This window comes from Lampris incognitus, chromosome 13 (genome assembly GCF_029633865.1).
Source record: "Lampris incognitus isolate fLamInc1 chromosome 13, fLamInc1.hap2, whole genome shotgun sequence".
Taxonomy (NCBI): Eukaryota; Metazoa; Chordata; class Actinopteri; order Lampriformes; family Lampridae; genus Lampris; species Lampris incognitus.
Genome location: NC_079223.1, coordinates 15370588 through 15381667, shown reverse-complemented (window position 1 = coordinate 15381667; position 11080 = coordinate 15370588). Strand labels below are relative to the sequence as shown.

The 11080-nt window shown below is 41.1% G+C and overlaps 1 protein-coding gene across 1 annotated transcript in view; it reads right to left on the bottom strand.

Annotated features, from left to right (window-relative positions):
* LOC130122848 (heterogeneous nuclear ribonucleoprotein L-like) overlaps positions 1-11080 on the bottom strand; it is a 45543-nt gene that overhangs the window by 4353 nt on the left and 30110 nt on the right. Inside the window, exons 8-10 of the mRNA XM_056291891.1 lie at positions 3474-3545; positions 972-1189; positions 33-154 (exon numbers count right to left, since the gene is read on the bottom strand). Coding sequence (XP_056147866.1) covers positions 33-154; positions 972-1189; positions 3474-3545 — 412 coding nt within the window. The remainder of the gene's footprint in view (positions 1-32; positions 155-971; positions 1190-3473; positions 3546-11080) is intronic.

The following is an 11080-nucleotide window of genomic DNA, read 5'->3' as shown; positions in this document are numbered from 1 at the left end:
TGTGTGTGTGTGTGTGTGTGTGTGTTCCTCACCAGACATTGAGTCTCTTTCCAAACACCTTGATGCTGTTCAGGTGTGTGATGGCTCGGTCCACAGCGTACTCATCTCCCATCTCCACCAGCGCTGTGCCAGGAACACTCTTCATAAACTTTACCTGGGACAGCAAACACACACACACAAACAATTCCGAGTTCGAGTCCAAGATGTTAAGGTGTTGAGTTCAACTCACGTCCATCAGGACCAAAACTTGTGTAAAGACTGACACCAGAACAGTACAAGTTCAATTAAACACCACGACTGTAACTACAGTAGTCTACCATCATAGTAAATGTCAGTTTAGCTATGTACGCTGTCATATTTATCAAGGAAATAATATTTCAAATTCAAATTTTCCAAAGTTTCAGAGACGAAAATTAATTTTAAAAAAAAATTAGATTAGATTGCACTTCATTGATCTGTAAGGAGACGTTTAAGATTCATCCATCCATCCATCCATTATCCGAACCACTTATCCTACTGTCAGGGTCACAGGGATGCTGGAGCCTATCCCAGCAGTCATTGGGCAGCAGGCGGGGAGACACCCTGGACAGGCCGCCAGGCCATCACACAGGGCCAACATACTCACACACATTCATACCTAGGGGCAATTTAGTATGGCCAATTCACCTGACCTGCATGTCTTTGGACTGTGGGAGAAAACCGGAGCACCTGGAGGAAACCCACGCAGACACGGGGAGAACGTGCAAACTCCACACTGAGGACGACCCGGGATGACCCCCGAGGCTTACTACCCCAGGGCTCAAACCCAGGACCTTCTTACTGTGAGGCAACCGCGCTAACCACTGTGCCGCCAGTTGACGATTCATTTAAAATTAAAAAAAAAAAGCTAAGTCCTGTACTCGACCAGTCCTTCCTGTCTGAGAATGAATCAAGTCCTAGTCATCATGCTCTGAAGTCTCACACACACACACCTTTTCGATGTTGCCATAGAGGCAGAAGAGGTTGAAGATGCGGCTGCAGTTCATCTTGACCGGGTGGAGCCCGCTGACCATGGCCACAGAGCTAGGCACGTGGGCTGAATATGAGGAGGAAGAGTGTGGCGGAGGGTAGGACACCACGTCTGGACCATCTGACGGGTTAAGTTTGTATCTGCTGTTGGTGGGCAGAGGCAACATGGGACAAGATGGACCTGAAGGAGATACAGGAACACCCAGTTGAGCTTCTCTGTCTTTGTGTAACATAAATACATGCTGGGTTGGTAGTTTGCCATATTGAGATCCTGTAATGAAAGTCTGAGTCCTGTTTGTCCATGTCTGTTGTAATGCCACTGGGAGGCACCATGGAGTCTGCTGAAAGAGCGATGCATGCCGTCACATAGACTCAATGCTGAGGTTCATCATGTTGAACTATGGCTAAGCTAGTTTTCGAATAATACTCCCTCAAATGTTACACTTTCTGGCACAGAACTAAACTGGTTTGAATCCCACTTAAAAGACAGGGACAGGAACAGGGACTACTTTGTGTCTATAGGTAATTACAAATCTGAGTGTACAAAATTGAACTGTGGAGTTCCCCAAGGCTCCATTCTGGGGCCACTTTTGTTTTAATATCTATATGCTCCTACTAGTTCAGATTATGGAAAACAGCAAAATATGTTACCATAATAATGCAGATGACACAAATATTTACATAACCAGGGGACTATAATCCCATAAGAGCACTGAGTAAGTGCATTGAACAAATCAATTATTGGATGTCTCGGAATTTTCTTCAATTAAACAAAAATAAAACTGAAGTAATTGTCTTTGGAGCCAAGGAAGAACAATTAAAAGTCAGCTACAATCAGTAATGTTAAAAACTATGAACCAAGCCAGAAATCTTGGTGTAGTCATGGACTCAGATCTGAATTTCAATAACTACATTAAGACAATTATAAAGTCAGCCTACTATCACCTGAAGAATATATCAAGAATTAAAAGATTTATGTCTCAGCAGGAATTGGAAAAACTTGTTCATGCATTTATCTTCAGTGACGGTGTCTTTACAGGTCTCTCCAAAAAGAAAATCACTCAAACAGCTGCAGCTGATTCAGAATGCTGCTGCTCGAGTCTTTACTAACACCAAAAGAGTAGATCACATCACTCCAGTTCTGAGATTATTACACTGGATTCCTGTCTGTCAAAGAATTGATTTTAAATCTCTTCTATTGGTTTATAAAGCCTTGAATGGTTTAGGGCCAAAATACATTTCTGATCTTCTGCTACACTATGAACCACTCAGACTGCTCAGATCATCTGGGACAGGTCTGCCTTCTGTCCCCAAAGTTGAAACTAAACATGTAGAGGCTACTGTCAGTATTTATGCACCACATATCTGGAACAAATTCCCAGAAAACTGAAGGTCTGCTACAACTCTCAGTTCTTTTAAATCAAGGCTGAAGACCTTCCTGTTTGCCGCCACCTTTTATTAAATCAAATTTAAAGCTGTTGATTATCATTTACACTGCACTGTAACTTTCACCCTATCTTCTTATTTGTTTTTAAATGTCTTTTTATTGCTTTATGTTGCTTTTATGCTTTGCCTTAATGGGTTTCATGTTTTATGTAAAGCACTTTGAATTGCCTGGTTGCTGAAATGTGCTATACAAATAAACTTACCTTGCCTTATTTTGTGATCTATTTTATGCAATAAATTCTCATTATCATTAATCAAGAAAATAAACATTGTATCTTGAGAAGAATTTCATCTCAATACAATACCACTGAAAGTCAATAAACAATATGTCTTTATGCATGCAAGAGAATCAAATAAAGTTGAATCAGTTCATCTGGATAGAACGTTTATTGACAGTTACGTTTCATCACTCATCTCTCTTTAGTCTAAACTGACTGCAGGTAGGCCCACAACCATCCCTGAACCGGGGGGGGGGGGGGGGGGGATAAGAGTAGATCTCTTGCCATCGTACAATACTGTGATTGCAAACATTCCCAAATCCTTTGTGAATAGTACACATGGCCATTGTAACTCTAGTTTATGGTCACGCCCATATTTGCATATGAAACTGATCGTTGGTTTCGGTCGTTATGCCACTGTATTGTTTATAAGGGGTGGGGATACCTGCAGTCAGTTTAGACCGAAGATGTCACTTCGATGAGAGATGAAACATATCTGTCAGTAAACGTATCCAGATGAACTGATTCAACTTTATTTGATCAATAAACAATAACATTGAGTTACTGTCCAGTCCTAACAGTAAGAAAGACAGAATGGTGTCTGACAAGTGTCCCTGACAAGTGAAGAAAATTACCCAGAACCTAATCTTCCTGTTTCACCTTAGAAGCCTCAGGGACTCTGGATTAACTAGTTCCATGTGTGAAGTAGGAGATATAGTTACCACTATGTGTGTGTGTGTGTGTGTGTGTGTGTGTGTGTGTGTGTGTGTGTGTGTGTGTGTGTGTGTGTGTGTGTCTTACCATAACCATTATCTATGTAGGATGATGGGTGTTCACCCAAGATGGCCTGTCTCTGCCTGCCTTTTCCACGTTCTGAAACACACACACACACAGATGCAGACACAAACAGAAACTTTACACCTGTATAAAGATCTGTTTTAAGTTGTCTTGTTTTGACCACTGAAATCGGAGAAGGTTTTCATCCTCAGAAACATTAAACGTCATTGAACTGAATGACAATCTCAGACTAGTTTAACAATTCATATTATGGCAGTTTGTGTTTGTATGCAGCGATCTGTTCCTAAAGAAAGAGTGCAACGAAAAAATATAAGAATTCTTGTGTTCATCACTTTTCTCCTATTCCAGATTTGGTTATTGGTACATTGGAAATGTAAAAGCACTGCAAATTCATGATAAATGAAAACAGTACTGTTGGTCAACCTTGTCTTTAGAGGAAAACATTTCCTTAAATCATTTTTAATTTGTCAAATAATATATCAAAACTTTTATATATTATATCAAAACTTGTATATACATATATATATAAATATTATATCAAAACTTTTATATATGTGTGTATATATATATATATGTCAAAACATAATATATATATAAAATCCAGTGAGTCAAGTAAATTCTTTATGAGACAGTATAAGCCTGTTTCATACCATAAGCAATCATCAGCTGTCAATAAAGCTACTCGAGGAAATGACATAGCATTTACTGCCTCATCATGCACATCATGTCCACAATGTCCAGTGGGGAAGGGAGAGGTGCAACACTGTCCCCATTGGACATTGTGCATGTGATGTGTGTGAAGAGGCAGTAAATTGTATGTCCTTTCCTCGAGTAGCTTTATTGACAGCTGCTGATTGCTTATAGCATGAAACAAGCTTGTTCTGCCATTTAACAACTTTGAGCTATTAATAAAAAAATAAAACTTTGTTAAAAGAAAGTTGGTTTTTTTTTTTAATAGCTCAAAGTTGTTAAATGGCAGAACAAGCTTGTTTCATGCTCAGTGCACTCATCAGCTGCCTGAATTGTTGAGCTGTTTTTTCTACAGTTTCATTCATTGCAACATCCTGTGGACATACATATATATATATATATATATATATATATATATATATATAAATAATACACAGCGAGAGAGAGAGAGGGAGACCCTGGAAACTGCCAAACAAAGGCTCACAGCTCTGGCCACCAGGCTGAAGAGATACACTAGAGAAGTAGAACCCAAAAAAGTAAATGGCCTGTTTCCTCAAAGAACCATCCAAAGTGTACTCCCAACTGCAGAGCAACAAGGGAAAAACTTCAGACCCACCCTGAGCAGAGACCGAGCGATACTGGAAGGATGTATGGGAAAAGGAGATATTACACAACATCAATGCCCAGTGGCTAAAGAACCTAAGAGCAGACCACAGCAATATCCCAGAACGAGAACCAGTCATCATCACAGTGGCCGACAGCCAACAATGAGTCTCAAACATGAAGAGCTGGACTGCACCATGCATGATTCATGCCTGCTGGCTGAAGATGCTAACGGCACTACATGATCACTTACTTGGCAACACAGATGAACCAGCTGCTAACATCAGGGTCTCACCCTGACTCACTAACACATGGGAGAACAATTCTGATCATGAAGAATCAGGAATATTTATTTGCCATTTCATTCCATGCACGTGCGCACATAAAATGAAACGAATATCGTTTCCCCCAGCCCACAGCAGTGCAACACAAAGACAAAAACAAGAACACATATCCAACATGACACAAAGAAAAAAAAAATTCACTGTCCAAGAGAGCAAAAGCCAGGATGACTGTTGAATCCCCACAAGGGAACAACACCTTCAGACTTCCAGCCAATAACCTGCCTCTCCACAACATGGAAGATCCTGTCAGGTATCATAGCAGCTAAGCTGAATGGGCACATGAGTCAATACATGAGTTAAACCCAGAAAGGAACTGGGCACAACACCAGAGGTTTAAAGCATCAGCTACTGGTTGATAGAGCAGTCACCCAAGATACCAACCTGAGGACAGCCTGGATTGATTACAAGAAAGCCTACGAGTCAATGCCCCACACCTGGTTACTGGAGTGCTTGGCACTATACAAAGCCAACAGGGCACTAATAATCATTAAGAACTCAATGCAGCAGTGGAAAACAACACTAGAGGCCAACTCAGACAATCACACAGGTAACCATCAAATGCGGCATATACCAAGGTGTTGCACTATCCCCGCTACTGTTCTGCATAGGCCTGAACCCCCTCAGTCAGATCATCACAAAAAGTAGATATGGATAAAGGTTCAGAAGTGGAGTTACCATCAGCCACCTCCTATACATGGATGACATCAAATTGCATACCAGGAATGAGCAAGACATTGACTCGCTGATCCACCTCACCAGGATCTACAGCTATGACACTGGGGTATCATTCAGACTGGACAAGGGCGGTTGAATCGTGGCAAAAAGAGGAAAGGTGGTGAGCACTGAAGGGGTTGAATTACCAGATGGCAAGATAACAGACATACAGGACAGTTACAAGTACCTGGGTATTCCACAACCAACAGAAACCACGCGAAGGCAGCAAGGAGGTCAGCTACAGTCAAATACCTCCAGAGAGTGAGGCAGATCCTGAGGAGCCGGCTCAATGGGATAATAAAATCCAAGCCATCAACACATATGCTCTACCAGTTAACTCCTCTAAATAAGGATTCGTTGGCACATTCGATTTATGAAAATGGGATATTCAACATACTGTGTCTTAAGAGCAATTTACATTGGTTGACATTGTTTCATGAATCGTTGATTTTACTTATGTAAATCCCGGCAAGAACAACTTGAGGAGAAAGTAAAGAGGGATGAAAAAAAAAACGAACTGAAAATCCAAAACGGTCAAAATGACTGCCATGGTCGTTCTAGTAGTTTTTAAAGTTCCAGTCGTTGTTTGGAACTGTTTATTTTCAAAGTTTAATAACTTTATGGGGGGGGGGCACACACACACAGACCTGCCACTCCCTGAACGCCCCAAAAACTGCATATGTTAACATTAAAATGAGTTTAATGAGTTGTCATGTGTTGTTTGCATCATTTCCTTCGTAACATTCAGTTCTTGTTTGACATATCACGTTTTATAGGCCTTGTTACGTCTGTTAGATCAGCATTATGTGTTTTCCATTTTGGTTTTCAGGTAATATTTTCACTTTTTAAATTTTGCTATTAAAGTTCGACCATGTCTCTCTGAAGTTTAAATTGTTTAAAAATAGTATTATAGTTGTTAAAATGTTATTTTTGTTGTCAGTCGTTTCCTAACAGACATACTAACATATGCAATGCATTAATATCTCAATTGGGTATTTATCTTGACAGAATATAGTTTAAAAACTGGCCGTCTATTTGACCGCCCATGGTCGTTTCGGGTAGGAGTTAAACCCCGGTCGTTCTAATGTTAAAGGAAAACTCCGATATTTTTTAGTTTGATGCACAGCAGTCAGCTAATGCTAGCTTACTCAATACTGGATCGGTTTAAAAGACTCTGCTACTCATTGCTCAGTTTTACCCAACTCCTTACTGGCAGGCCTCCCAGCATGGACGTTCACATCTCTGCAGATGATCCAGAATGCAGTGGCACGTCTGGTCTTCAACCAGCCCAAAAGAGCACATGTCACCCTACTGTTCATAACCCTCCACTGGCTCCCAGTCGCTGCTTGCATCAAATTCAAAACCCTTACACTCGCTTACAAAACAGCAACTAAAGGGCGTCCGGGTAGTGTAGCAGTCTATTCTGTTGCCTACCAACACGAGGATCGCTGGCTCGAATTCCCAGGTTACCTCCGGCGTGGTTGGGCATCCCTACAGACACAATTGGCTGTGTCTGTGGATGAGAAGCCAGATGTTGGTGTGTGTCCTGGTCGCTGCTCTAGCACCTCCTCTGGTTGTTCAGGGCGCCTGTTCAGGGGGGAGGGGGAACTGGGGGGAATAGCGTGATCCTCTCACGCGCTACGTCCCCCTGGCGAGGCTCCTCACTGTCAGGTGAAAAGCAGCGGCTGGCAACTCCACATGTATCGGGGGAGGAATGTGGTAGTCTGCAGCCCTCCCTGGATCGGCAGAGGGGGTGGAGCAGCAACCAGGACGACTTGGAAGTGGGGTGATTGGCCAGATGCAATTGGGGAGAAAAGGAGGGGGGATCCATCCATTATCCAAACTGCTTATCATGCTCTCAGGGTCATGGGGATGCTGGAGCCTATCCCAGCAATCATTAGGTGGCAGGCGGGGAGACACCCTGGACAGGCTGCCAGACTATCACAGGACTCACACACACAAACGGCAACTAAAACAGCTCCCACTTACCTGAACTCCCTCATTTAGGTCTACCCTCCCTCCCGCTCACCACACTCCGCCAATGAAAGGTGCCTAGTACTACCACCACAACAAAGCCCTAAATCACCAGCTAGACTCTTCTCTCCTGTAGTTACACAGTGGTGGAAGAAGTTACCAAACTCTGTTCAGCCGGCTGAGTCCCTGTCAATCTTTAAGTAAAGACTACAGACCCAGCTCATTCACAAACATCTCTGTACTTGATGGACTGAAGTAATAACAATTAAAAAAAATGAAGAAAAAAAATCTGCTTCTATGCATTGCCTCTGTGCACCGCCTGTTGGCACCTACATCTTATCAGCGTCAAACTTAGCTTTATGGCACTAACTCGTGTTGTTCTCTCCTGCCTAGATCCTTGTGTCGTATCAGCTCTCAGATGTACGTTGCATCTACTAAATGAAATTGTAATTGTAACGTCTATTATCTATAATGTCTATAATCTATAATGAAATCCATGTAATCTAAAATGAAATATATAATGTCTATCTATAATATATAATGAAATCTGTCACTACATTCAGCTGCTCCCATTAGGGGTCGCCACAGCAGATCATCCGTTTCCATCTCTTCCTGTCCTCTGCATCTTCCTCTGTCAAACCAGCCACATGCATGTCCTCCCTCATCACGTCCTTAAACCTCCTCTTTGGCCTTCCTCTTTTCCTCTTGCCTGGCAGCTCCATATTCAGCACCCTTCCCCCAATATACCCAGCATCTCTCCTCTGCAGATGTCCAAACCATCTCAATCTTGTCTCTCGCTTTGTCTCCAAACCGTCCAACCTGAGCTGTCCCTCTAATACACTTGTACCTAATCCTGTCCTTCTTCATCACTCCCAGTGAAAATCTTAGCATCGTCAGCCCCGCCGCCTGTCTTTTCGTCAGGAAGCTGAGGAAATCAGGAAGGGGGCAAATACTTTTTCACAGCACTGTATATTTAGATAATGTTGAAAACCATGACTGCTGTCTTTTAAGACAATGTAATGAGAGGACACTGGAAATGTAAATGTAATTTTCTGCATGACCATAAATATATAACCAGCATTTTGTAAACATGAAGACATTGTCGGTGGAAACGCTAGAGTGATGAAACAGTCTGGCATCTGATGACTCAATGTTTTTCCTGTAGTTGAACCTGATTGAGACATGTTTCTTTGTGCACATTTCCACTTCTGTTTTTAACCCAGGGACATGGTGACATGAATGAGTCACATTCTGTCACTTCGCTTTTGAAATTCAGATGTCAGTGTACCAACAGTTTATGAATAACACACCAACACCAAACCCCATTCCCTGATGAAGGCATATATATTTTCATTATCAATTAATCAATCAATTGATTATTTCCTCAACTAACTCATCAAACATTTAGTCTGTACAATGTCAAAAATACTGATCAATGCTCATCTTTACTTCCCAGGGCCCAAAGTGACGTCCTAAAACTGTTTACATCATCTGAAAAGCAAACAAATAAACACCCAAAGGATTCATTTCATAATATGAACTGAAGAAAGGCAAACGAATCTTTTCATTTTTCTATAAATGTTTGGATTAATCAATTTCCAAATTTAGAATTGACACTTTATAAATCATTCATTTCCAGTCAATCAACTGATTGACTTAATCTACCATGTCAGCACCAGTCTCTGCAAAACGGATCTTAAAAAAAACAAACCTTTTTTTCTTGTTCTTATTTTCAAAAATATTTTCAAAAAAAAAAAAAATCAGCAGGAGAAAAAATAGATTTTATTCAGTTCTATTTAGAAGAGACAGTGAAGGGCAATAAGGGAAAAGCATTTTAATACAGAAATGAAAAGAAAGTACCTGTTAACCTGAGGAACTCAGAAAGCTTCGCTCCTCTTTCTCTTTTCTCCCTCAGCACGAAAGAACATCAACCTGTATTACATCATCATCATCATCATCGTTGTCATACAGTCAATGAAAGTGTGTTTCCCGTTGGAGGTTAAAGCATGGGGTCTATGTGCAGCAGACTGCAGATGTTCTGTGTTCAGTTTGTACAATAGAGGCACAAACCTCACTTCTAAGATGAAATATCATCTTTTAAAGACCCAGTCTAATGCAATCATGTTCTCCAATCTTGTGTTTTTCAACAGGAGGTTTGTCAAACTGGTTATCTTGAACTTTTCCATATAAACAAGTTTGTTTTGTTACTATCTATCTATCTATCTATCTATCTATCTATCTATCTATCTGTCTTCTAAACGTGCCTCCATTGTAAACATGCATCACAAGTCAACAAACATTTTTAGTTGGCAAATTAACCACCCACATATAGGTTGGAGTCAATTCACTTGCTAATCACTCATTTTACAAATAAAAATTGACATGTAGAAAAATGGTAAATACTGGAAAGTTTAAGCCTCATTTTCATTTATCAGTATTTAGTATTTAAAAAGAGATGAATAATTAAAGCTGCAATCCATGATTTTCTCCATCGGTAAATGTCTATGTTCTCCTTGTGTTTGATGGAGTCAGGCTCCATAACACTACCAGTCATCTGCACCATGGTTGGAGACTCTCCAGTCTCCGTGTACCGCTGTTGAAATGTTTTGACCTGGTAGGACGAACACTGGTGCAGCGGCAAACACGTATGTGTTGGAAAAGGCTGAGACGTGATGCTGACGTGTCCATGACAATCAACATGACTGCACAACAGTGTTCCCATATAGTTTGTACTACATTAGACTGTCTGTTAGCTTTGGTCCCAGCATCCATTTTTACATGGGTGGGAACTGTTTACTGCTGAGCTGACGGCACACCAGCCACAACGGCTGCTACACCTTGTTTGTAGTCCTCTCTGTCGGAGATGGAGCAGATGAAATCACAGATTCCAGCTTTAAATTAAAGTGTCAAATGCAGGAAAATTTGCAGCTTCATCTTAATTATTTCCTTTGCTGGTCTAATTGAAGAATGAACTGGATCCAACCCTGATATTATGACGGAAAAAAAATTGGGAATTTTCCAAAATTTCCCACGTACAATAATACAGTATAAAAATCGAGCAATGTGACATCTGCAGTAAGCTAGCATGCACAGGACCGTGCACAGATACTCTGGTATGCGCTCTGTATGTGTGTGTGTTGTGGGGGGTCTTCAGAACAAAACTTTTTTGTCAAGATTCCCTATTTAAAAAGATAGCAAATAAAACCCTATACGCCCGTATGCTCAGAAAATACCACTGAATCCATTTTAACTCTCATTCTGTTCACACTGACCCAGGCCACCTTT